The sequence below is a fragment of the Ricinus communis genome, chromosome 9 (genome assembly GCF_019578655.1).
Source record: "Ricinus communis isolate WT05 ecotype wild-type chromosome 9, ASM1957865v1, whole genome shotgun sequence".
In the NCBI taxonomy this organism is placed as follows: domain Eukaryota; kingdom Viridiplantae; phylum Streptophyta; class Magnoliopsida; order Malpighiales; family Euphorbiaceae; genus Ricinus; species Ricinus communis.
In genome coordinates this window covers 15,050,216-15,077,664 of record NC_063264.1, presented here as the reverse complement: position 1 = coordinate 15,077,664, position 27,449 = coordinate 15,050,216, and the positions used below count along the sequence as shown (strand labels likewise).

The following is a 27,449-nucleotide window of genomic DNA, read 5'->3' as shown; positions in this document are numbered from 1 at the left end:
CGTGGTTCCCATATCAAAGGGCGTGGCTTGCATATCGATAGGTGTAGTTCCTAAATAAGCTGGCGTGGTTCTTAAATCAACGGGCATGGTACCCCAATCGACGAGTGTAGTTCCCAAACTAATGGGCGTGGTTCCCAAATTCAAGTAGGCAAAGTCCTCAAAACTCAAGCGAGCATGGTCCCCACATCAAATCAAATTCCTTATCAAGCTTACGGTGCGTGGCCTCTACCACTCATCAAGATATCCTTTTTTTCGTATCCTTGATGTTATGATTAGTCTCAATTTATTTAATCATATGCATGCTTATAAATTAACAAAGCGGGGGCAGCTTTCAGTGTCCATTTTTCGGATCTAAATATCGAGGGAATTACGGCAAATCTGAGAGAAGGATGGGAATAGTTGGACTTAAAAATTACTTTTCTAAAATCAATTTGGAGCCAGTTGATAGAAAAAATAAAGTTTGAGGGGTAAAACAGTAGTTTTTATAAGTTTAGGAACTAAATTGTCAAAATTTTCAAAACTTCTACTCCTTAGAGCTAATTGGTTCTACATAGAGTCGATTGGCTGAGTATAGAGTCGAATCGGCTATGTGCAGATCCGATTAGCTCTACACAATGCTGATTGGCTGTTTTCTAAATCCAATGCCATTTTACGTATATTGTCAACTTAAAATGCCAAAAACTGGTAAAAATAAGTTTCTAAAAAGTATTTATGACGATTATTGAGTTTTAAAATATTTTTAGATGATAATTGATTAAATCTCTTTTTTATTTGATATTAATCTAATAAAGGGAAAGGATGATTATGATCCATTTTTTTAAATAATTGAATAATTATTAGTATCTCCTAAGGTTTACTAACCCTACTTCTTTAAATAGAATAGTATAGCCTAGGTCTAGGGTTAGGAGAGCTTAGCATAGAAAGACTAATTAAATCTTCTATCTAGATCGATCTATACAGAAGCCCTTAGCAAGCCATTAAGAAAGAACTGCCAAACTAGGAAATCCATTGAAGAATGATAAAAAAATTTTGTAATTCCAAAAACGTAGAACTGGATTCCTATCCCCTCTTTGATTCAACAACTTCCTCATCTTTTGAGACTCGTAGAACGACAACCAACGATGACAACCTGAGGATTCCCCTACATCAACATCTCTTATTCTATTACTTCCATATACATTTTTATTTATAAAAACATATTAGGAATATTTTGTTTGTTTGTTCCATATAATTCACATGATTATATTAGAATTTCTTTCTATTTAATAATGCTAATTTTATTGGGTTTTGAGTACAATAATAAGAACACCTAGGGTTTTGAACCTGATTTGATTGGATTTTGAATTTGATTGGTTAATAATAGACATAATTAGGTTATATTTCTATTTTTTGTTAATTATACATGTTATAACTGAATTCTTTTCCTTTATGCATGTAAAAGTCGTTTCTAAGCGCGAGAAATTGAAGAAAATTGCAAAGAAGCCACTTGAAGCCCCCTAGAGCGGATCAGCTCTTCACCCTAAGCCGATCGGTTAGGCATAATATTAGACTGATTTTTGAGTTTTTAATGTATTTTTGGCAATTTCATGTACTGTAGGTTAGTTTTTAGGTCTTCTCCATTTTTTTTAGTTGTAGGGGGGTTATAATAGCTAGATTCACTTTTTGCTCTTTATTTGTTTTATGATGGATGCTAAATATCTATTATGTGATTGTCAAATTAAAATTTATACATAGATGATAGGCCTTAAAATTGGGCCTCACATGAAAACTGTAGCTTAATTGAGATAGTAATTAGACCTTAAAATCAACATAGACTTAATGGGCTTTGCCATGCTTTATTTAGATAAATTGGGCCATATTAGATTTAGGATCACCGAATTGGTCCTTTTTATAAAAAAAGTAGTCTATTAAACTTAAAAGCTGGAAATGAAAGCATAATTTGTAATTAGACTAGACTAGGTAGGCCTTGTATATAACTAATTAGCAAGTTAGGTTAATAACTTTGGGTATGGGCTGGAGTTTAATAAAATGGGCTAAATTTAAGTGGACCACACATACCGTAGTGCTTGATATATAGAAATATTTATGTTGCATTTATAGGAAATAGCCCGTTAAACAATAAAATTAAAGATAAATATACACAAATAAAGAAGTTGGCTTTCAGATCCATCTCTGAATTTGTGACGTATGTTTCCTTATAGAATCGAGAAATGCCACTCATTAGTAAAAATGTCCCGGTTAACCGGGTAGCGACTCCCGTCTCTACGCTAGTCTTTATGACTAGTTAGCATATTCTAATTAGGTTGGAAAGCCTTGTAGTGCCGTAGTCATTAAAAAGCACTTGGGTGCATGCTCGAAACTACTGCCCACTGTTATATTATTTATTAAACACATTTAACTATTTTATGAGTATTTCTTTTTGCCGTATTGTATGAGTTCAACTATTATTATTCTTTATAATCTTAAAAGAAATTTAATCTCAAATAAATCTAAGTATTATATAACATCATTAGATTTTTTTTTTGCTTTAATTAAATGACCCATTTCCAATACTATATTTTATAAGTTTATTTTAGCTAATAATATCACTAGCATAAACTCCTTTTGATAGGGGGAAAAATCAATCTTAAAAATTCTTGCCTCAAATAGCAAGAATTCTTCTAAGACATGGCAAATTCACGCCCGTGAAATTTTATTCATGGCCATGAAACCTCAGTCTTTGAGGAGTGAAGAATTCTTGCCTTAAATAGCCAAAAGGACAATAGCTTTCACGACATCCTTCCTAGCCGTGAAAACGAGAATTCACGGCCATGAAGAAATATTCACGCCCGTGAAAATAATCTCTTTTTCAAAATTAGAAAATACCACAGAAGAGTTTGCAGGGAGAGTTCCCAAGCCATGAAGGAGATCTTTCTAGTCGTGAAGAATAATTCACGCCCGTGAAAAACAATATGCTTCTTAAGACTCAAAAAAACCACAAAAGGATTTACAGGGAAAGTTCCCAAGCCATGAACATGAATTCTTAGCCGTGAACAAATCTCCCCGGCTGTGAACAAGATGTTCACACTTGTGGATGATGGAAACTCTCCAAATCTTCAAGATAATATAAAGGAGCTCACGACCAAAGTTCCTAAGCCATGAAACTAGAGTTCCCAGCCGTGAACAAAAGTTTCCAGTTGTGAAAGCAATTTTCACGGTCGTGAAAAAACATTCACGGCCGTGATTCACGTCCTTGAAGCTGCATTTATGACAGTTGTTGAAATGACTATTTCAGTTAGAAGTATTTAGACATTATTTCTTAGTGTTCTAAGTTAAGCAAGAGCATTTATTTTAAGCCCCCATTGTGTATGTATTCTTAACAACTCAAAATCTTCATCTTTTTCATCTTGTATTAAAGGTTCAAGCTTGTGATTGAATCTCTGGGTAGTTAGATATTTAATTCTTGTAATTCAAAACTCAAAAGGTGAGACATAAAAATTATATATAATAATAATAATAATAAAATGAAAAATAAAGATAATAGCCAATGACAATAATAATAAATGACAATAAGGATATCGAGAATAACGAAAATAAAATTTATGATAATGATGCTTCTAGTATTTATGATAATTACTAATTAAATAAAATTAATGATCATAGTGCTTATAAACCCATTAGCATTGCATTTAATTTAAACATGATACAAGTGTAGTTAATTATATCATTGTAATTTACAATTTTGTCGCGCTCTGCAGTCTGCTCCTACGCCTCGAGTGGAGCTGGCTGGACGGACGGATTCTGTATTCACAAAAATAACTCAATTAATAGGATATTCTTAATTTTTCCTAAGCCTAGACTCCTAGATTAGACTGCCTAAGAAATTTTGACTCAGAAATTCTACCAAAAATTCAGCAGAATCTCCCCTAAGATATGGACGTTTATCCCTCATATAATGGGTCCAGAACCTACTAGAAACACTTCAAATATTTCACAATTATTTAACTGGAGTCGGGCCACCAAAACTGCATTTTTTTTTCTTAACTCCGCAACACACCATAGATCACAATTAATTACAGACGGTCTGTAATTAATACTTACTTCACAACCAACCCACAAAAATTTTCTGGTATCTAAACTAATCAACACAAAAACATCTACCACAAAACAGAACAATAATTAATCATACTAATTAATTTGTAATATTTATATCTAAATTATAAATAATTAAATTAAATTATTTATAATTGATAGATATTAGGAATAATATTTTCTAAAATTATAAAATAATTTTTAAGGTCAAAACTAAATTATACCGAACCGAAAATTTGAAATTTTGTGCGTCCGAAAAATATCGGGGTTCGAAAGTTGGTACCACCAATGGTGTCGGATTTCGAATCCGGAAGCGCCTGCGTGAAGCTTGAGTTAAGCGGAGTCTGAAAATGCAACTGCTTTTATCGAAAACTCGCCGGAAGCCACCGGATCGAGGCCAGAAAGTTTTGGCTCCAGAGCTTGCACACTGCTGTCGGCGGGAGAAAAGCGGCTGGGGAGCTCGGCTCGAGCATTTTCGACGGTGGGGAGCTCGTTTTTAGCATGGGACAAGCAAAAGGATGGTGGCAGGAGGCTGTTTCGATGGCGGCAGCTCCCTTCTCATGTTCGATGTCGGCAGCAAAGGAAAGGAAGGAGGAGGCAACATTGGCAAGGGAAGGGAAGAAAAAGAGGAAGTTGCCGGCGACTGGAGAAGGTGACAGGGGGTGAGAAAAAGGAGAAATAAGAAGAAAAAAGGAGAGGAAAATTCTTTTTCTTCCTTTTTATTTATTTATTTATTATTATTATTATTTTATTTTAGGGTATTACAAAAGGTATGCCTACCTGAAACTTAGAAATGTCACCCCCATTAGGCATTTTTGTTGGGTCACACTAGCCAAACAAGGATTAGAAGGGAAAATGGTGGAACTTCACTCTAGAAATGGGTGGATGTCTTTTGTAAATATCTAAGAAAATTCCTATAGAGAACTTACCCTAGAGTTTCTTTCCTGTCTTGATCTTAAACCCAATGGAGATATGCCTTCCAACTAGAAGGGCAAGAAAAGTCCTTCACGGCCTCTCAATTTGCCATCATTTTTGGGTTACTATATGAGGGTGTTTTACATGATAGAAAGGTAGTAGAGTTCACTTTGGGGAGAGCTTGGCAATCACTAACCATGGGAGGGAATTAGAATATCAAAATCACCAAAGCCTCTTCCTTTGTTCATCTTACCCATAAATACTTCTACCGTCTTATGTCCTACTCCATTTGTGGTTGTAGTGAAAGTAATGGTTTGGTTAGAAAAACTGAGTTATTCTTCCTTTGGTGCATGGAGAATAATCATTAAGTGGCTTATAGTCGTTGGTTGGCGGATCACCTCTTCTCCATCGCCCAAAAGAAGGTAGGTGACATTGTTATAGGAAGCTTGGTGACAAAAATAGCTCTTTTCCTTGAGTGCTTCCACCCGAAAGAAAATGCCTTCCTTCCCATCAAACTTGGGGATAACATCTACTTTGATCTCACAAGCTCGGTGAAGATGGAAGTCATTAAGCAGGTGGCCCCTAATGAGTTCATTCTCTCAATGAGGAGCGAATCTAGGAAGAGCAAGATTCAGAGGATTTCTGATTAGGACGGGATGAGTCATCTAGGAAGTGTCCTTAGAGCCACGGAATGGGTGATTCTTCCTCTTCTTCTTCCGATTCTTGGGTTAACCAAATTGTTTCTCACTTTGACACTAAACTTGATGTCAATTTTGGTGAATTTGACACCCAGTTTGAATGTTCTAAAGGAAAATATGACATCCTTCAAGCCGATGTCAAATTTATCAAAGACCAATTCCTAGGCCATCTTAATTCTTTTCTTTCATTATCTCACTTTGATACCAAGCTTGATGCCAAGTTTGATGAACTTGACACCCGATTTGAACGTTTGGAAGGAAAAAAGACATCCTTCAAGCTGATGTCAAATTCTTGAAATATCACTAGTATAAAATATTTTTGATAAAGGGAGAAATCAATTTTAAAAATAATTGTTTTCATCACCAGAAAGGGGAAGAATGTTGAACCTTGAGGGTTATTAATACTATTTTGATGATTACAAATAATTAAGAATGACTAATTTTATATTTGAATATTTATGTGTAAGGAATTAAAATTGGTTCTTCTAAGACAAGGCAGATTCACGCCCGTGAACTTTTATTCACAGTAGTGGATCTCAATTTCCCAGGGATGAAGAATTCTCGCCTTAGACAGCAAAAAGGAGCGTTCACGATATCCTTCCCAGCTCTGAAAATGAGAAATCATGGTCGTGAAGAAATATTCACGCCTGTGAAAATGTTCTTTTGCTCAAAAACAGAAGATACCATAAAAGAGTTCACGGGGAGAGATCCTAAGCCATGAAGGAGATCTTCCCAACTGTGAAGAATAATTCACCCTCGTGAGAAACCACCTCCTCCTTAAAACCTGAAGAAACTAGAGAAGGGTTCACAAGGAAAGTTTCAAGCCGTGAACACAAATTCCTATCCGTGCAAAAATCTTCTCAGCTGTGAAGAAAATGTTCATGCCCGTGAATGATGAAAACTCTACAAATCTTCAAGATAACACAGAATGCTCATGGTCAAAGTTTTGAGCTGTGAAACCAGAGTTCCCAGCCGTAAACAAAAGTTCCAGTCATGAAGAAACATTCACGGCCATGATGGGATCCAGCTTTTCAAATTTACTTTTCGTATTGATGATTCACGGCTGTGAAGCTGCATTTATGACAGTTGTTGAAATAACTATTTTTGCATTTAATGAGGGTGCAACGACTCTATTTCACTTAGAAGTATTTAAATATCATTTCTAAGTATTCTAGATTAAGCAATAACATTTATTTTGAGCCTCCATTGTGCATAAAATCTTCATCTTTGAGTAGTTGGGTATTTAATTTTGTATTCAAAGCTCAAGAGGTAAGATTGAGTGTTTAGGTAAGGGATTAATAGCTCTTGTAACTAAGATTAAAAATCTTAGATTAGGTTAGAGTATGAGCCTATGAAACCCTTGGATTAGAGTTAGGTTTGTAATTCTATTTGATAGTGCAAATCTTAAGAGAATTCTTAAGGAGTAGATGTAGGCAAGAGTTGACCGAACCACTATAAATTCTTGTATTGTGAATTGTGCTTGATTTTCTATTTTTGGTTTAGTTTGTTTTTTAGTTTTTATTTTTAACTAGTTCAACTCTCCTCTTGGTTGCCACTAGAATTATATATATATATATATATATATATATAAGCAGGGTTGTAACTTTCTTTCTCTCTCTTCACTAGAATTTTTTATGATTTTTAAAGTTATTTTTTCAAATTGTGGTAAGTTTAAGAATTTATATGAGAAAAAGAATTACTAAAAAATAATTATTATATAAGTATTAAAGAAGTGCATTAACTATTCTTGAAAGATATATATTAATTAGTATTAAAAAATGTTAAAATTTTGTACTTAACTATTTAATTACTTTAAATTATTTTCCTCACCCTATCATCATAAGAATTATTTTAAAATTTTTAATCCACTTTTTAGAATTATAAATTTAATCTAACTTTTGTGAAAAATCTCTATAATTTTTTTCTTATTTATTTAATTACTTCGAGGTCTTTTCTTCAATGTCCGTGAGTGAAGGATTTTTTTAAAATAATAACGAGTAAAGTTGAAAGGTCCAATTGAATCAAAGTTGAGTTCAGAGGGCCAATTGCAAAAATTAGACAAGTTTAGGGGCCATTTATGTATTTAGTCGTTATTTTATATTTTAAATATATTATTATTTTATTCAAACTTACAAGTTCTTAGATGGCGTAAAATATACATGCATAACATTTGTTATTGAAGAGTTAAACTAATAACACGTAAAATTGAGAAGTCCAGTTAAATTATAGTTGAGATTGTGGAACCAATTGCAAAAACGAAATAAGTTCAGGGACTCATTTATAAATTTAGCCATATTTTATTCATTTAAATGATTTCCATCCAAAGAATGACACTAGACTATTTTATTACTGTAATCAATTTATTAAAAGATATTTTTTTATTCATCTATTCTACTTTCATCTTCAAGTATAATTAAAGTACAAGTAAGAAAAAAATTATTCTTAAAATTGTATTACAAAAATTATAATTCTCATATTTTTATATAAATTTATATTTTTCCGATTAAAAATTTAATACTTTTTACATATTGAAAATTTTAATTTCATATTTTTATATAAATTTATATTTATATTTAAATAATTTATTTTTCATAATACTACAAATGCTTATATTAATTTAAATTATATAAATATTTTATTTATATAAAATGACTTTATCCAAAGAAATGATATGGGTAGTTACTTACTAATTCATTACTGTATAATTTTATTAGAATTAAAAATGTAATAAATTAAATTGGTCATGTATGAAATAGTAATCACTTATCAATTTTAAAGGCATTTTAGTCGGTCAAAAAGTTTCTCTCCCTTCGTGTATATATATATATATATATATTTATTTCATATAGTAAATTTCACTAACTTCTTTACTCCATTTAATTTGAATATTAAATCTGATTGGTTAATAAAACTCAAGAGGTGGAGGGCCACTTGTAATACCTACATTCAATTAATAATAATAATAATAATAATAAAAATAAGCGATTTATACAAAATTTATTATTTTAGTAAAAGAACTCATATTTATGATATAATTAAATATTTATTTTGAGTGTTCTTAAGTTAAATACCAAAAAGTGATTAATTAATCTCATAGAATTTAATTAATTACTGTTAAACAAAAGTTGAAATTACATTATTTTGTAAAAATAAAGTAGTATTTTAAGTATAATTGTAATTAACTATGTTAGTAAAGACATATGGTAGAGGTAATTTGATCTTGACACAAATTTTCGATAATTATGATAATAATAATAATATAATAAAATAATATTTTAATTAAATAATATTTATTTATATTATTAATTTAAGTAATTTATACAAAATCTATTATTTTAGTAAAATAACTCATATTTATGGTATAATTTAATATTTATTTTGAGTGTTCTTAAATTAAATATTAAAAAATGACTAATTAATCTCATAGTATTTAATTAATTACTGTTAAAAAAAGTTGAAATTACATTATTATATAAAAATGAAGTAGTATATGGTAGGGGTAATTTGATCTTGACACTTTTTTGATAATTTATTAATTTTTAGACTTATTTGAAAGAATTTAAATTAATTTTGGAGTGTTATGAAAATAAGAAAAGAATTAAAGGACTAAGCTAGTAATTTATGCAAATAATATGTCATGTATGTTCTTCAACGTTTTTCTTTTTTCTTTCTTTATTTTTCTTTTTTATTTCATCATTTAGGTATTAATGGTAAAAATTCATTTAAGAGGATATAATGCGCGTGGTTGGTGTTTATGGAAAGTGGAGGAAAATATAAATTATTTTTCGATAGTTTGGGGTGATGGGACATAGTGAGGAGAGAGAAAAAAATGGTGTCAGTTTAATTTTTTATGATTTTCAATAAAGTTGACGGGTTTTGGATGATTTTACCATACTAATAGACTTTCATTTCTAGAAGCTTTTTAACAAAACTGATTTTGCTTTGATCGGACTCCGTAGAAATTTAGAAGCTTTTTAACAAAACCAATTTTGCTTTGATCTCACTCCGTAGAAAAATCGACCGTTGAAACCGTCTGTGATATTTCATGATGATAGAGGCTAGATTAGAAAATCAGATGCTGGATTCATCCTCAATGCATTATTTCGAGCCTGTAGATGCTCTCAGATTATCGATCAGATTCTAGTGATCGGAGGCGAGTCGACTGATTTTAGCATGCGTCTCAGTAATTTTTTAAACTGAATAATTTTTAAAATTTTCAATTAAAAATTACTAGTATTAATTGGAGAAAATGATTTAATGTATGTATCCATCATTGGAAATTTTAAAATATGTTATTAAATTAAGTAAAATCAAGCAATTTAATAATTTTGTAAATACTATATTATTAGTTTCTTTACAAATATTAAAAAGGTGAAGCTAATTAATAAGAATATAAGATTTAATAGAACCTAAAACGATAGCTAAAATTTTTAGAAATTAACTAAATATATATAATTGAGATTTTAATTAAGCGATTGTCTATAATTAAATTTTGATTGTAATATTAGTAAATAATGATAAATGGCAGAAGAATATTATGTTTTGTTAGAATAAATAAACATAGTAAAATTTATTTAAGTGACTAGAGAAATAAGCAGAATTAACATTAGCTATTTGATTAATAATATTGTTGGCATAAAATAATTAGTTTAGGTATATGATGTTAAATTTGTGAGATAGATTAGTTATTAATTTTAAATATTCAAAATTAAATTTAATAGCTAGTAAATTATTATTAATGTTGAAACTCGAAAAATCAAACAAGAAGGTCAACAAAACAAATCCAAGTAAGCCAAAAATCATAAAAATAATACAAACCCTAGAAAATAAAAAAAAACTGATGTAAGGTAAATTAAAACTTCACATGGTAGATCCTAGATTTCAATCATGTAATCATCGAAATCTAATTCAATTGCAAAACTATAAAGAAGACCTAAATCCAACATGTAATCCTAATCATTTAATTAATCAGATTCAAAATTCAAAAGCAAACATATTATCAGATTTAAAATCCTACATATTCTTATTATCATATTCAAAAATCCAATAAAATCAACAACATATTAATTCATAAAAAACCCCAATCTAACCATGTAAAACATAGAAATTAGTAAAGATTATCCTAATTATGTTCCTAGAATCATAAAAACACAAGAACCAGTTGAAGGGGCAAGTGATGTTGATGATGCTGGATAGGGGAATTCTTAGGTTATCACTATAGTTTGCTGATATACGAGTCTTTAAAGATGATGAGGCTGTTGAATCAAGGATCAGTTGAGAATCCAGTGCTGCTTAAGTTTGAAAAATCTTCTGTCATTCCACAAAAAGGTTTCCTAGTCTAGGATTCATTCTTTGTGACTTTGCTCTCTACTTACCAAAAAAGCTCTATGCTTAATCGAACATAGGTTTTTAGTATTTTCAGTAACAGTAGCATATAATCGATGTAGCTCCCCCTAGACCTAAGGCATCATGTTCTATTTATAGCAGTAGGGTTAGAAAACCCTAGATAACTACTTAATTATTTAAATTAAAAAGAAATAATTATCTTCTCCTTTTATTAGATAATTAAAACTTTTAAGATTAATATCCAATAAATCAAATTAAAATCCTTATAATTTAAATAATTATCACTAGATATATATTTAAAATCCCAATAATTATCATAAATACCTTCTAGAAACTTATTTTTATTAATTTTGGCATTTCAAGTCAAAAACATGTGTAAAATGGTGTTGATTTCAAAAATTAGCCAATCGGCATTTTGTAGAACCGATTGGCTCTATGATGAGCTGATAGACTCTATATAAAGTCGATTGGCTCTATGCAAAGCCAATTGGCTCCAAATATGGAAATTTTATGAAAAGTTTGTAACTTAGTCATCGATTTTATGAAATTCATTATTTTGACCCTCAAACTTCATTTTTCTTGACAATTTAGTCTAAATGGATTCTATAAAAGTAATTTTGATTCGATTACCCTCAATCCTGACTTATATTTGCCCATCCTCAATCTCCCAATACTCGAGAAATGCCGTAACTTTCATCATAAGGTTTTTCGTAATTTCCTCGATATCTAGATCTGGAAAATGGGTGCTGACAATTTGCATCTTTGGAATCAGCAGCTAGCTCTTAAGTCCTCTTGACCTCACAACCAAGAGAAGTGGTAATCTGAAGCTCGATCCAAGCTTTGCAGTTATAGTTATCCTTCAAGTTAATAAAGGCGCTTTATGTCCCAAGTTGAGGCTACGCTCTATCTTGTCTAGGAAATCTTGTCTAAGTGGGAAACCTTCAAATTCATGAGGAAATTCCAAAATCCGTTGCTTCTGCCCATATTGGCGGCAAAGTCTCGAAAGTGTGCATAAAGTGGATGCCCGCAATCCAACTAAAGGCACACAGTCACCGTATACCTTAAGTTTGACATGCTTGATTCTCTACCAGGGACAAGACCATCAAATAAGTGTATTTACAATGCTCTTCATCCAAGAAACCCATCCATCATGGTCCATGGAGTAATAACTGATTGAATTGCACGTGCTTTGGCTCATATTTATCAATGTTCCTTGAATGGTTAGTATTTGGAGCTTTTCGTGCAACCAAAACTGCAACAGGAAATGAGAAAGAAAAAGAAAGAAAAGAAAAGCTAAGTTGAAAACTCGAAAGGGCAGCTTAGGCAAAAATAGGGTCTACTAAGTTCGAAATCCAAAAGGGCAAGATAGGAAAAAATTAAGACAATAGCCTGCTAAGTTGAAAACTCGAAAGGGCAGCTTAGGTCAAAGTTAAGGCAAAACTAATAAGGGAAAGGAAAAAAGATTTGGTTGTATACCTGTAAGAGAATGAGACTGCCTCTAAACCATTGATGGGTTTTATACATGTTAAACCCAATGATGGTTCAACAAGGATAATGGGTATATGATTTGCTCCATGCTTTACTTGAACAATGATACTAGTGATTCTGATATCTCCCCCTTTCAGAGGAGAAATTAGCAGAAATTGGGCATAAAGGCAAAAGCCCAACATATGAATCCAAGTAGATGTTCCTCTTTCTTTCTTCTCACACCAAAAAATCAGAGAAGTAAAGGTAATGTGATCACTAACAGAATGGGAAAGTACTTTAGCTGGGGGCATGTCAAATAGTTCACAGTTTGCTAGGAAAAGGATCATCAAGCATTGGCAAAACAATCTGATGAGAAGAACCTATAAGGCCTCTAAGAATGGTAGAGACTCTTCAATCATGGGGTATGAGGGAAATAAATATAATGGAGTTTCATGTGCTGAAAAAGTATTTAGACTGGGTAAAATAATTATCAGACAGTTATAATGATAAACTGCTTTGATCAAGAGAGGTTGAATTTAATAAAATTTATATTTGGAGATCTTGGATGAAATTATTGTGGGAAGTATTATCTAAATTTTCTTGCAGGTTTTGAATCCGTTTTACAAGAGAAATTATTGCATTTTATAGGAAAAATTGTTGTCAACTTTTCGGTAGAATTAATTAATTGGGATAAAAAGAAAATAAATAGAATTATGCTTGGAATTTTAAAGCAGAATTAGATTTTAGAAATTCAATAATAGATGTTGGTTAAGGATTTTTAGAAATAAAGCATAACTAGATTTTAGATATTCAATAATAGACGTTGGTTAAGGATTATTAAAAATAGGATTAAGATTAATTTTAAAGTATATGTAAGTTATAGAGTTATGCGTTTGGATATCAGGCTGGAGGAAATTAGCAGAAATTTTAGTGAAGATATAGTCGGTTGAGTCCTGCATACCAAGTGAGTAGATAAACCTATAACATCATATTTTTCAGTGTTATATTATTTATATTGATATTCCTTCAACTGTTGAGATGTTTCTACTGGAAGTTAGTTATTTAAAATGTATTTTAGAACCTTATTATTTTCTATAGAATTTGGGAATAGAGAATAGTATTTTAGTTTTACTATATATATAATTATATTTATACATAGTCGGATAAATGAATATACGCTCATTTATGTGACCTATGCGCTCACACCTTAGATGTCAAGTGTCATAAGATTATACTATCTTTGGGACAATGATAAGCTATTTGTGTAGCTACAATCTAAGACAGTGAACCTATCTATATAGTCTAGCACTAATGGCGAGTATCAAGGTCGTATCCCTTAGGGAACGGGTGAATCTAAAGTTAATATTGTACTAAGTGTTATCTAACCTTAAGCAATTGGTGAAAGGTCAACTTAAACTGTAAAGTAGAAATGATGAAATGCAAAGTAAAATGCCAAATAAACTATAAAGATAATGAAGCAAACACAGGAAGACAACAAACCCAAAGAGGACCTATTTGCGATGGAATTACAAAAGGTGATTATCTTGATTACCAAATTGATTACCCGTGCCTGAATCCTAGAATGAATTCGGATCCTCTCTCGAGCTCACCGATTTCCTAACTCTGAAAACTAACCGCTGGAATCTCTGCCTAACAATTAATCCCAGAACAACATAAGATTTGATTCAAGTCTATTAAGAGTTGTTAATTCTTAATTCAGTTAGCTAATTAACCTTATCTCTAAGTGTTATTAACCAGTTCTTGCTTAATCAAGTTCCAATTGTTTAACAAATTTCTCAATACCAATTAAACAATCCAAGCAACATTCAATTCAAAGTCTCAAGTAAAACAAAACATATTTTTATTACTGAAAAGCAAGAAGAATTACAAATTGGAAATCTAATAATCAAACAAATAAAAAACAATCCATCAACAATAGGAACCCCAGTGGGGTCGTCAGCTCTAGCTAGTCATACATACAAAAAACATAACTAGCAGAAACAAAAATTATAAATGAAGTTGGAACATGTACACCCTTCTCTCGTATCAAAGTGGAGAGCGCCAAAATCAGATTGAATGCTTCAGAATCCGTCTCCTCGATCTCTCAAAACAAGCTTGAATCTCCTCAAATCTGTCTTGTTAAGAAGTCTGAAAAGCGAAGGGTCACGCGCGCGTAAGAATTTTGGAATCAGAATGCTGAACCCTTTTCTCGAAAACTGAACTCATATATATAGGAAATGCATGCATGGGCCATGCAAGTTGCACGGGCCGTGCACTGGCTCCAAAAAGCATGGTACTCTTGGAGAAATGACTATGTTGCTCTCACTTGAGCATGGGCCATGCTTGAGCCCTTAAATCCACTCGGTAGTCCTGTTTAGGCATTGAAGTCCTTCGATTTTTCTCCAGAAATGATGCTAAGAGTCCAAATAACCTGAAAACATAAATAGATACCTAGTGTGGTGAATCTAGCATAAAAATGACTCTAATACATGCATAAACATGAATAAATGAAGCATAAAAACATGTATAAAATGCAACACATCAAATTACCCCACACTTAAATTTTTGCTTGTCTTCAAGAAATCAATAATCCAATCCATAAGCAAATATAATAATGTTCATCCAAAATCATGCAAAAAGTCAGCTCTCAACAATACCCAAACATCACAAAAGAATCTCATTAGTAACTCAAGTCAAGAAGCTTTAGTAAATAGAACAAAATTAATAATGTTGCAAGTACAAAATGATAAACAATCCAAACCAAAAATGATGCAACCAAGGATGCATCTAAGTCAACTAGTTTGGATCCACTAGCCTATGAAGGACTAATGAAGGTGTGGATCAACCTTTCATCGCAAGTATACCAGATCTTATTTACCATAAGCTTGCTCATAAATCTGATTTCCACCACTGCGAACAATCAATAACCATGGTCAAAGGGTCTTAAGCAAGGTTGTAATAAGGCTTAGGTAAAGGTAGGAAGAATATAGTGAGGTAGGCTAAAGTTGTTGGAAAGTTATGCAAGTAAATAATGAATGCCCAAGGATTAAATGCTAAACAAATGGAAGAATAGTATTCACTAAGTTCTTAATAATGAGGAATGATGCTCAACTGAAAATCAAAAGCAAAGAATAAAGAATCTCTTTTTTCTTTTTTCGCTCTTTTTTTTATATAAGTAGTAACAACTGAAAGAATGTTGTGGTAATAAAAATAATAATACTATTTTGGATTGAAGGGAGCATCCAAAAAGTTAAGAACTTAATGAAAATGAACAAATGAACTAATGCAATTTGATCCTGAAAAAGAGAAAGCAAATATTTACACGCCTTCCAGCAACATGGGTAAAGAGAATGAAAAATGATCAGAAAGGTAAAATGAGTTTAACAAGTATAATAATGAAAGAAAAAGGCTTAAGGCTAAAAAATGGTTAACTAGTGGAATACAAGGTTAGGCTTTTGGCAAAACAGTGTAAATCCTAGTTGCCCAAATGATCTCATGGTAATCAAAAGTTCATGTAGTCTTGACAAGCATCACAAAGCAAGTTCTAGAAACAAAAATCAAGCATACCGCAGACTCAACAAGAAAATAAATAGCAAAAGTATAATGGATGCTCGCAATTGGCTCAAATTCTACCATTTGAGTGTGACTAAATTGCAAAGGATTCTCAAATTTTTTGTTTAAATCATCAATCAAATCATAAAGCAGCAACATTAATGAAGTTCTAAACTAAAGCAAAATAAATTGAGAAACCAAAGAGAAACACCAGTTTAACCCGGTCGAGCTGATGCTATAGATACCATCAATTGCTTTCCTTATACAAAATAACAAAAGAACAAAATAACGTCTACTCATAAACCAAATAATCAACAAATTAGATTAAACAAAGCTTAAAATAGAGTATCTACAATAAAAGAACTAGCCACACATCAAAATATGCACTCTATTTTAAGGTTCACAATGAAGCTCGGTACTTGAAAAGAACGAGGTTACCCACCCCACACTTGAAGAAGACACTGTCCTCAGTGTGAAACAGGAAGGGCACCCCACACTTGAGTAGCCAAAATAATCAAACAATAATGTTCAAGAAAATAAGAACTAACATCTATCATGAAAATAAAGAAATAAAAGTCATAAATCAAATACAGTATGAACAACTAAGTCAGATGGAATAAAGCATAAGAAAGATGTAACCCTCTAGATACTACTCTGATCATCATGTCTGAAATTCAGAGTAAAAATGGGAACGTCCTCTAACTGGGGCAATGGTGCAAGTGCAGATGTGGCTGGTGCAGATGTGGATGGGACATCTGTAGTAGGAACAGTTGGAACTGGATCAACCTAGGCTGTGCTGACTGTAGGGTGACTAGTGTCCATCATCGAGGCATCTCCAAACGTCTCTCAGAGGCTATTAATATCAAAAGCTGATACTAGATCCCGAGATGTATGGAAGGTCTGATCTACTGCACGAGATGCTAACAACTGGGATAGCTGGTGGGTAATATCTTGCAAAGAGTGACGAAAAGAAGTAAACTCCTCTCTACTCTCTTGGCAAAAAGCTGTCAGGTCATCCCTATGCAGTTGTAACTCATGTGCCTAAGTCTGAAGCTGCTGTCGCTGAGCCTGGGAAACATCTCTGAATTCTATTCGAAACTGCTAAAATGCCTCCCAATGTTGAGATATCTAGTACCCATCCGCTCCATCCTACTAGCAATGGGAGGAGGTGCTGTAGAAGAAGAAGCTCCTACAATCGGCCTGAAAAACACTGAAGGATCTGGTAACTCTGTCGGCCTAAGGGTCGGTTTGGTAGGTGGCATCGGAGGCTCCTCAGTGTCCTCCTCTCCAAACGTCACCATCCTCATATTGTACATCTGCTGGATGCCAGTGGCTAACATAGTCCCAATCTCTGTCATCCCTGAAATCACTAGTGCAGTCAAAAGGCCAAGATTTCTTGCCAACCTGGTCATATAAGGCCCAAAACAAATGTGTGCCTTCCTCGTTGCTCGTTGAATACCATCCATCAAAGTAGCTATCACAAACCCCAAATCCAGCTGAGATCGATGATGTATGTGCCATAAAAGAGCTATGTCCACCTGGTTGAGAGATCCCCAACTCTCTCCTCTGCTTGAGATAGTGTGAGCCAAGATCTTATGGAGGTATCTCAAACTATCTCGAGCACAAGAGGCCTTGGTCATACTAGAGATAAATGGCTACCTGACCGCTCGAATATCCTCCTAGTAACTATCATAGTCTATCCCAAGGTATCGAATAGCCTCTGTATACTCATCTGACTGTGTCTCCTCAGTTGTCCACATGCCTAAAGCTACTCCGAACTCAGTAACTGACATGGCAAAAGAGCTGCCAGTCAGTCGGGATGTGATGGTGCCTGGGGCTTGTAATCCTAGAGATGCGGCCTGGAGCCAGAAAGTGTTAAAGAACTCCTCCGTAATCTCCCTGTATGTGGGCTCTCTGATGTCAAAAAATCTGCGCCATGGAAGTGTCTCTAAAAGGGAAGACACCTCATCAAATAATTCGATATCTCTCAATGCCTGCCAGTCCACACATCTCCCTGTACCCAGTGTCTTGTTCCTGACTATTCTGAATCTGTCTATTTGCAACGTGTTAGTGAAGGTTAGAAATCTATGTCTGGGTGGTGCTGGTAGTCGCAGTCCAGCTCTAGGCTGATCTACAACTCTGGGTGCTAGAGGTGACTCTAAAGGTGGCTGCTGATCATGCTGCTCAGAGGATGACACGTCCATTCTTGCCCTTTTCTTGTAGTGTGAGAGGGGTTGTGCCGGCGTTGTTGGTCGTCTGCCATTTTACCTGATGAAAATTAAAGTTTAGCATCGAGTATTCCCAATCATTCAATGCAAGTAAATAAATCAAGCAACAAATAGATTGAGCCGAAATTTTAGCAGCATAACGATTAAGGTTGGGTGCCAAAAAACTTGGGGTAAGGTACCTAAGCCTCTAAAACCTGCAATGGATAGAAAATAGGATGCCCAATGACATTGGCAGCAGCAATTCACAACAATAAAAAAATATCAATAAACCAGCAGCATACAACACACAAAATATGATAGTCCCTATAATTCATAAATTTAAACCCAGCAATATAACTTATAATCCAACATGCAGAAAAATGAAATCAAAAATAAAATCAAGCTAAGTAAAATATATAGTAAAAGTTTCAGAATCGAAAATGGTGTAAAAAGAAAAAGCAAAAGAATAATAATGAAATTTATAACTAAAAATACCTAGATAAAACTGAAATAAAATGTAAAGGAAAAAACAAAGAGTCAAATGAAACAGAACAGAAAAAAACAGAATTAAAAAAAATGCAATTAAAAATGAAAGAAATATGGGTAAAAGACTTAGTTGGATTGTGATACAATAAACCGAAAGAAAGAAAAATCCTGATTCAAAGAGAAATGGAGATTACGAAAAGCCAAAATAAGAGCAAAAATGGAAGAATGACCGAAAGGGCATGGAGTGCTTATGTGGGTGCATAGGCTATGCAAGTTGCACGGGCCGTGCACCCGGCTGTGCACCCGGCCGTGCACCAAGCTGTGCATCGGCACTTGATTGCGCATCGATCCCGTTTCTGGCTCCGAAATTCTTCGAAAGCCTGTAGAAAATGAAATACGCGATCCAAAGCATCCTAAATATGCAAAATCAACCCAAAAAATAACCAACAAAGGAAAAAGTTCTGCAATCAAACTGAATAAACTAACATTAAACAGTTCAAAAGAAAATGAAAATGAACAAAGTAAAAATCAACTAAGTAAACAAAAATGCTTCTTTTTATTCCCGAGTCATATAGCTGGACTCCCAAATGGATCATCCCTACAAATACAGAACCATGTCAACCCGCTGCTCAATCTCCAACGAGTTTTCATGATACAATTTGAGCCTATATCCATTGACCTTAAATCACCCTTCTCAGGATGATGAAGCTCGACTGTGCCATATGGGAAAACCTGCTTGACCACAAATGGTCCCGACCATCGACTCTTGAGCTTTCCTGGAAACAAACGAAGATGTGAGTTATATAGCAATACTCTATCTCCAATTTGAAACTCCTTGGAACCTCTGAGCCTCTGATCATGCCACTTCTTTGTCTTAGCCTTGTAAATTGAAGAGTTTTCATACACCTGTTGATGCCACTCCTCCCATTCACTCAACTGCCACTGTCTCTCCTTACTTGCAGAATCAACATCAAAATTACAGGTTTTAAGGGCCTAAAGAGCCCTATGTTCTAATTCAACAGGTAAATGACAAGACTTCCCATATTCAAGTCTATAGGGCGTAAAACCTATGGAAGTCCTATATGCAGTCCTAAATGCCCATAATGCATCATCCAGTTTCAAAGCCCAATCCTTCCTACTCATACCTACGGTTCTCTCTAAAGTGCATTTTAAACTCCTATTAGTAACCTCAACTTGCCCACTGGTCTGTGGGTGATAGGGAGTAGAGAACTGTTATGTCACACCATAGTGTCTGAGTGCCTTTTCCAATTGAGCATTGTAGATATGTGTTCCCCTATCACTAATTAACGCTCTAAGTATGCCAAACCTAGTAAATAATTTCTTAAGGAACCTGTAAACAACTCTGACATCATCAGCAGGTAAAGCCTGTGCCTCAGACCACTTAGAGAAATACTCAACAGCCACAAGAATATATTATTGCTAGGAAGAAGGGAAGGGTCCCATGAAGTCAATACCCTAAACATCAAATATCTCAACAGACTGCATACTAGTTTGGGGCATTTCATCACGGGTAGAGATGTTACCTGAGCATTGACAAGCGTCGCAAACTTGAACAAATGTCCTAGCATCTTGGAAAATAGTTGGCTAATAAAAGCCTGCATCCAATACTTTCCTAGCAGTATGGTTCACCGCTTGATGGCCTCCTGCGGGTCCCTCATGACAGTGCCTCAAAATCTGGAGACTCTCTTTGCCATAAACACATCGCGAATGACCCGGTCTGCACACACTCGATATAGGAAGGGGTCTTCCCAAATGTTGTAGTATTTCCAATCAGCAAAGAATTTCTTCTTTTGCTGATAAGTCATACTCTTTGGAAATCGATCATCTATCGTGCTCTCATCAAGTGCTTCTAAGCACGGATTCTCCAGTCTGGATAAGTGATTCACTGCCAAATTTCTTGCGCCCTTCTTATCTCTGATCTCAATGTCGAACTCCTGCAATAATAAAATCTATCTAATCAATCTCGGCTTAGCATCATGCTTATTAAACAAACACCTCAAAGCTGAATGGTCAATGAAGACGATGGTCTTTGATAAGATGAGGTATGATCTGAATTTGTCGAAAGCATAAACAACAGCCAATAACTCCTTCTTTGTAGTAGTGCAATGCTCCTAGGCTCCTGTCAAAGTTTTGCTAGCATAATTAATGGGTTGGAACTTCTTATCAAACCTTTGTCCAAGTACATCTCCAACTGCATAATCACTAGCATCACACATTAACTCAAAAGGCAACCCCCATTCAGGCGAAGCCATGATAGGGGTATGGTTAATAGTTTCTTCAATAACTCAAAAGCAGATAAACATGCATCATCAAAAATAAAAGGTGCATCCTTAACTAGCAATTGAGTAAGAGGCCTAGGAATCTTAGAGAAATTTCTAATAAATCTTCTATAGAAACCAGCATGGCCCAAGAAACTTCTAACAGCCCTAACAGAACTAGAGGGTGGCAACTTAGATGTGGTCTCTACCTTAGACCTATCAACCTCCATCCTTGCATGTGAAATCTTATGCCCCAGCACAATTCCCTTTCTCATCATAGAATGACACTTCTTCCAATTAAGCACCAAGTTAGCCTCAATACACCTAGCTAACATGTGTTCTAAATTAGCCAAACAGTGAGAAAAGGAATTACCAAAAACAGAGAAGTCATCCATAAATACCTCCATCGACTCCTCAATCATATCATAAAAAATGGCCATCATACACCGCTAAAACGTAGCTGGTGCATTGTATAGACTAAAAGGCATCCGTCTATAAGCAAAAGTCCTGTAGGGGCAGGTGAAAGTCGTCTTCTCTTGGTCTTCAAGTGCAATTAGAATATGGAAATAACCTAAAAAACCATCAAGAAAACAGTAAAACATATGTCCTGCCAATCTCTCTAATATTTGATCAATGAAAGGAGGAGGGAAGTGATCCTTCTGAGTTGCATCATTAAGCCTCCTATAATCAATACAAACTCGAAAGCCTATTACCGTCCCTGTGGGTATCAGCTCATCCTTCTCATTGCAAATTACTGTCATGCCTCCTTTCTTTGGCACAACTTACACAGGGCTCACCCAAGAACTGTCAGAAATAGGATTAATCAAACCTGCATCAAGAATCTTAATTACCTCATTTTTCACTACTTCCTTCATGTTCGGGTTAAGCCGCCTCTATGGCTGAACTACTAGTTTATAGCTGTCCTCCATCAAAATCTTATGAGAACAGAAACTAGGGTTAATCCCGGAAATATCAGCAATCTAAGGCAAAGGCCTTCTTATACCTCTTGAGGGAGTCTAGAGTCATATTTTGTTCCTCAGGCATCAAATCTGCTGCAACAATTACAGGCAACTTTTCTGCCTCATTCAAAAATCCATAGCTTAAGTGCTTAGGTAACTCCTTCAATTCTAAGACCGAGGGGTCCTCAAAAGAAGTCTTTACCTTTTGCACTCCTAACCTGTTAAGAGAAAGAAATGTGTCAATAGAACAGCTAGGCTCAGTAGCCAACAAATTAGCGAGCTGCTCCAACACTTGCTCGTTGGACAGCTCCTCCTCATCTCCTTGCAATGCTACCTATAAAGGATTGCCAAAAGACATTTTCTGTAAATGAAACTCAACCACATCATCCAGAATATCAACAGAAAACATAACATTATTATGGTCTAAAGAATGTCTCATAGTAGTAGCTAAATCGAAGGTAATGGTCTCATCATCTACCCTAAGCTGAAGCTTTCCATCACAAACATCTATAACAGCCCTAAATGTTGCAAGGAAAGGTCTACCTAGGATCAATGGCACAGTACTCTCACCTTCCATGTCCATAACTACAAAATCAACAGGAAAAATAAACTTGTCTACTTTAACAAGCACATCTTCAATAATACCCTAGGAATCTTAATAGTCCTATCAGCTAACTGAATGCTTATACTGGAGGCCATGGTGGCCTAACAAATCGTGCTAAAAAGCCAAATTTGAAGATCAAAGGCCAATGGTTCAGCACGGCCAGAGTCGAGGCCATGCTGATCAGCACGACCTTGACCTAGACCATGCCTCAACCTTGAAATGAGAGCCTTTGTCTAATTTTGATGAATTCCAGTCCGTTTTCACACGTATCTTCCTCAACACTGATAATGTTCATCAATGATCACCTGGAACATAAAAGAAATCAAAACATAGGCGATTCTAGCATAAAACAAGATAAATATGCAGAAAAACACAAGTAATTGGGCATAGAAACATGTGTAAAACAATGCACATTAAATCACCCCAAACTTAAGCTTTTGCTTGTCTTCGAGCAATCAATAACTCAATATATATAAAAGCAACAACCGCCTCTCAAAACCTATGCTAAGGTTCACAACTTAACCTTATTCAACATATCAAGAATGAAAATTAAGTAGCTAAACAAATCATACACCTTCAAAGAAGAACTGTGATAATACCATCTCAAAGTACAACTTATATAACAATTCAACATTAAAGACTAGGAGCCATTGCCTCACAAGGATCTCGTAAATCACTCAAAGTGTTTATAGGTAAAACAAAAAGATTCCCTCAATATAGCTGCACAAAACCTGTTTACCATAAGCTTGCTCATAAATTCCATCTTCGCTACTGCGAATAAATGAATACCAAAATCAAAGGGTCTTTACAAGAGTTGTAATGTGGCTAAGGTAAAGGTAAGAACATTTGGATATAAGTGTAAAGAATAATGTAAAATCATGTAATTATTTAGAATGAATACTCAAGAAACTGAATGCCAAATCAACAAAAGTACTCACTACGTCTTATTTGAAGTAAAGATGCTCAAAGAATTGAATCCAAAAGAGAAAAGAAATAAGAAAGAAGCACAATAAACACTTAATTAATTTTTTTTTCAAATGCCACAGCAACTTACACAGGGGCTGCATGGTTAATGAAATAAACAGAGAGAATGATTATACAATTTGGATTGAAGAGAGCATCAAAAGAATGATTAAAAAGGACTAAGTGAATTTATAACAAAATTAGGCACTATAATTCCATAAAAGAAAAAGCATATCACATAATTATCAAGCATACAGGGTGAAAGAAAAAACAAATGTAGAGAATGATATAAAATATAGTGTATAGGTGTAAATCATGAAGAAAAAGTCAATGCTCAAAACTTTATGATTAATGGAAACAAAGGTAGGCTTTTGGCCAAATGTGGTGAATTCTAAGTTGCCCAAATCATTTAATGGTATTCAAAAATTCATGTAACCTCAATAAGCATTATGGAGCAAGTTCTAGAAATAAAATTAAGTGTAGCGCACACTCAAACAAGAAAAATCATGAGCATAATTGCAATGGATACTCAAATTTTGGTTCAAAAACTCACGTTTGAAGTGGCTAAAATTTGCAATTGATTCCTAAACTTATCAATTGAATCATCATATAAATGGTATAAGAAATTGACATAATCAAAATTCAAAGATAAAGGCTAGAAATTTGCAAAGAACTCAAGCAGCACCGGTTTAACTCGGCCAAAGTGACAAATTAAACAAAGTGAAATTGCTTTCCAAGAACAAATCGAGAGGGATAATCAATTACAAGTATGTGGATTAAATCATTAATTACAAAAGAACAAACTAAAGCTTAAGCGACATGAAGAACATAGGTCCTAACATCCTAACAACATACAACACCAGTGATAGCAATTTCAGAAACATCTAAAAGCCATAGGAAAGAGAAGAGAACATACGGTTTGCCTACACTCACCCCACACTTGAAGAATACACTGTCCTCAGTGTAAAATGAAGTGGGTACCCCGTATGGGATGTACAAATAGCAGAAAATAAAAAGAAGATCTAGGGGGACTGCCTTAATCATCCGCCGAGGCTGGTGGAGTGGAAATTCGGTAGGTCCTTATCAGGAGCTAAAAATGAAAAATAAAGAAATAATAGAAACTGAAAATAAAAATTAAATAGAATATGAAAACTAAAACTAAAAAATGTTCCAAAACTAAATAAAAGTAGGGGTGCCTCCCAAAAGCGCTTCTTCTTTTTTCTCGAGTCATTTAGCTGGACTAGATGATAATTGTCTCCATGTGCGGGTTTGACATATGCTGCTCTGCCAAGTTATGGATCCTTAGAATATCAGCAATCCTCCAAGCAACTGCTTTTAGGTACTTCCTTCGAGAGGGCAATGTCATTTCCCTCACCTCGGGTGTCAAGTCTGCTGTTGGAATGACAGGCAGTTGTTATCCTCATCTATATGCGCATAGTCAAGACACTGTGAAAGCTCTTTCAAATCGAGAACCAGCGGTTCCTCAAGTGATGGCCTCAACTTCTGCACACTTATCCTATCAATCACAGTAAACTCATTAATTTTGTTGCTTGACTCGTTTGCTAACAGAAACTCAAGCTGCTCCAACATTTCCTCATTTGACAACTCATGCTCATCTCCCATTGGCAAAGTGACTTGTAAAGGGTCTTCAACTAATATTTCCTGCAACTGTGTCTCAATAGCATCGTCAAATACATTAACAGCATACACAACATTATTATGATCTAAAAGACTGGCTTATGGAATTATGCAAGTCAAAGGTGACAGTCTCATCCCCTATCCTAAGTTTTAACTTTCCATCACAAACATCTATCGTTGCCCTAGATGTGCAAGAAAAGGTCTACCTAAAATTAAGGGTACACTACTCTCACTGTTCATGTCTAAGATCACAAGATCAACTGGAAATATAAATTTATTTACTTTTATAAGCACATTCTCTACAATACCCCTAGGATACTTAACAGATCTATCAGCTAACTGTATACTCATCCTAGTGGGTTTGGTCTCTCTCAGCCCCAACTTTGCAAATAGGCTGTATGACATTACATTAATGTCAGACCCTAAATCAGCTAAAGCATCATTAATAGATAAGTTACCTATAACATAAGGAATAGTAAAACTCCCTAGATCATGTTACTTTTCTAGTAACTTGTTCTGGAAAATTATCGAACATTCCTCATTTAGCGTCATACATGCCAAGTCATCAAACTTCCTTTTGTTGCAAAGAATTTCCTTTAAGAACTTCGCATACATAGGCATCTATAAAATAACTTCAACAAAAGGTAAGTTTATATTTAGTTGTTTAAATATATCTAGGAATTTACCAAACTGCTGCTCGACTTGCGCCTGCTTCAATCTAGTAGGGAACGAAATTTTAGGCTGGTATTCCCTCAATGGAATCTCCTTTGCCTCTTCCTTCTCTAGTTCCTTTGGCTTGGTAGCTTCAACTTCCCTACTTAAATCTACCTGCGCATCAGGATTATTGTTAGAAACAGAAGAAGGACTAGGAACATACTTACTTGACTGCAATATAATTGCATTCACGTGCTCCATCGGGTTGGACTCTATAGTGTTAGGCTGAGTCCTTGGCTGTCTCTCAGCCAACATCATAGAAATTTGGCCTATTTGAGTCTCAAAATTCTGAATGGAAGCCTGTTGATTCCTAAGTGCACTGTGCGTCGACTAGAACTTATTGTCAGTAGAGGACACAAACTTCATCACCAAATCTTCAAGATTGGGCTTCTTCTCTTGAGGTGGAGGTAGTTGGGATGGACCAGCCTTCTGTTAGGGCTGTTGCTGATATAATCTTTAAAAACCTGGTGGTCCCTGGGCGTTATTGTTCCTCCAACTGAAGTTGCGATGATTGCGCCAACCTAGGTTGTATGTGTTGCTGTAGGAATTGTTCTACTGTCTAGGTGTATTACCCATATAGTCTACCTGTTCAAGGTCAGCAGAAATAATAAAAGATGTTGAGAGAGAAGAAGTGGAAGGTGAAGCAAACATACCTCCCGCATTACAATATGCACTATAGTGCAGGCCACCACAGAACTCACAGCCAATCTGTATTGCATGAACTGGCATTTGGAGCTGGTCTATTTTCTTGGCCAAGAGCTCCACCTGAGCTGCCAAGGGTGCTGTAGAATCTAACTGGTTGATCAATCCTAGAGGATTGCCGCTGGTAGTTGTTCATGGCCATCTCCTTTATCAGATTTGCACCTACTCCGACGTCTTACTGTTCAGGGCCCCACCTGTTGCAGCATCTACCATCTGCTTAGTAGCAAGGTTCAAACCGCTATAGAAAGTCTAAACCTGCATCCATGCTGGTAATCCGTGGTGCGGGCAACATCGAAGCAAGTCCTTATACCTCTCCCAGGCATTATACATGCTCTCATTATCGAACTGCATAAAAGAAGATATGTCATTTCTCAATCTAGCAGTTTTAGCAGGAAGAAAGTACTTATATAAGAACTTCTCAACCAAAGAACTCCAAGTCGTAATAGTGTTAGCTGGGAGTGACTGCAACCATCTCTTTGGTAGGTCCCTCAAAGAAAATGGAAATAGCCTCAGCCGAATGGCATCATCAGTCGTTCCATTTATCTTGAACGTATCATACATCTCCGAGAAATTGGCTATGTGAGCATTTGGGTCCTCGTTCAGCAGTTCCCCAAATTGTACACTATTCTGGACCATTTTTATCACGTTCAGCTTTATCTCGAAGTTATTGGGTGCCACAGGTGGTCACAATATACTTGTTTGCGTCCCTGCAAAAGAAGGTCTAATAAACTCATAAATGTCCTATTTTCATTTGCAGCCTGGTTATTATTGTTGTCTCCCATCTCTACTGGTCTATTCACAGAGGATTCAATCTCAACCCGCGACTCCTCTTCTTCTTGCAGATGCTT

At 34.8% G+C, this 27,449-nt stretch overlaps 1 protein-coding gene and 1 non-coding gene across 2 annotated transcripts; one reads left to right on the top strand and one right to left on the bottom strand.

Moving 5' to 3' along the window:
• Positions 1-24,930: 24,930 nt before the first annotated feature.
• On the bottom strand, positions 24,931-26,743 carry LOC125371187. The gene is made up of 4 exons (XM_048379719.1): positions 26,601-26,743; positions 25,872-26,218; positions 25,392-25,643; positions 24,931-25,271 (listed from the first exon to the last, which is right to left on the bottom strand). The coding sequence occupies exons 1-4, from the start codon at positions 26,741-26,743 to the stop codon at positions 24,931-24,933; spliced, it is 1,083 nt and encodes a 360-aa protein (XP_048235676.1).
• Positions 26,744-26,872: 129 nt separating this feature from the next.
• On the top strand, positions 26,873-26,979 carry LOC112536671. The gene has a single exon (XR_003080638.2). It is a non-coding gene; the product is annotated as a small nucleolar RNA R71 (small nucleolar RNA).
• The last annotated feature ends 470 nt before the right edge of the window (positions 26,980-27,449 follow it).

Bases quoted from the DNA above. Each gene is read 5' to 3' on its own strand.
- LOC125371187 (XM_048379719.1), bottom strand. From the start codon at position 26,743: ATGGCCATGAACAACTACCAGCGGCAATCCTCTAGGATTGATCAACCA. The intron at 26,219-26,600 runs GTGAGTTCTGTG...GTCGACGCACAG, and splicing joins TCATGCAATACAGATTGGCT to TGCACTTAGGAATCAACAGG. The intron at 25,644-25,871 runs GTAAATTCCTAG...CTTATGTTATAG, and splicing joins GCAAGTCGAGCAGCAGTTTG to GTAACTTATCTATTAATGAT.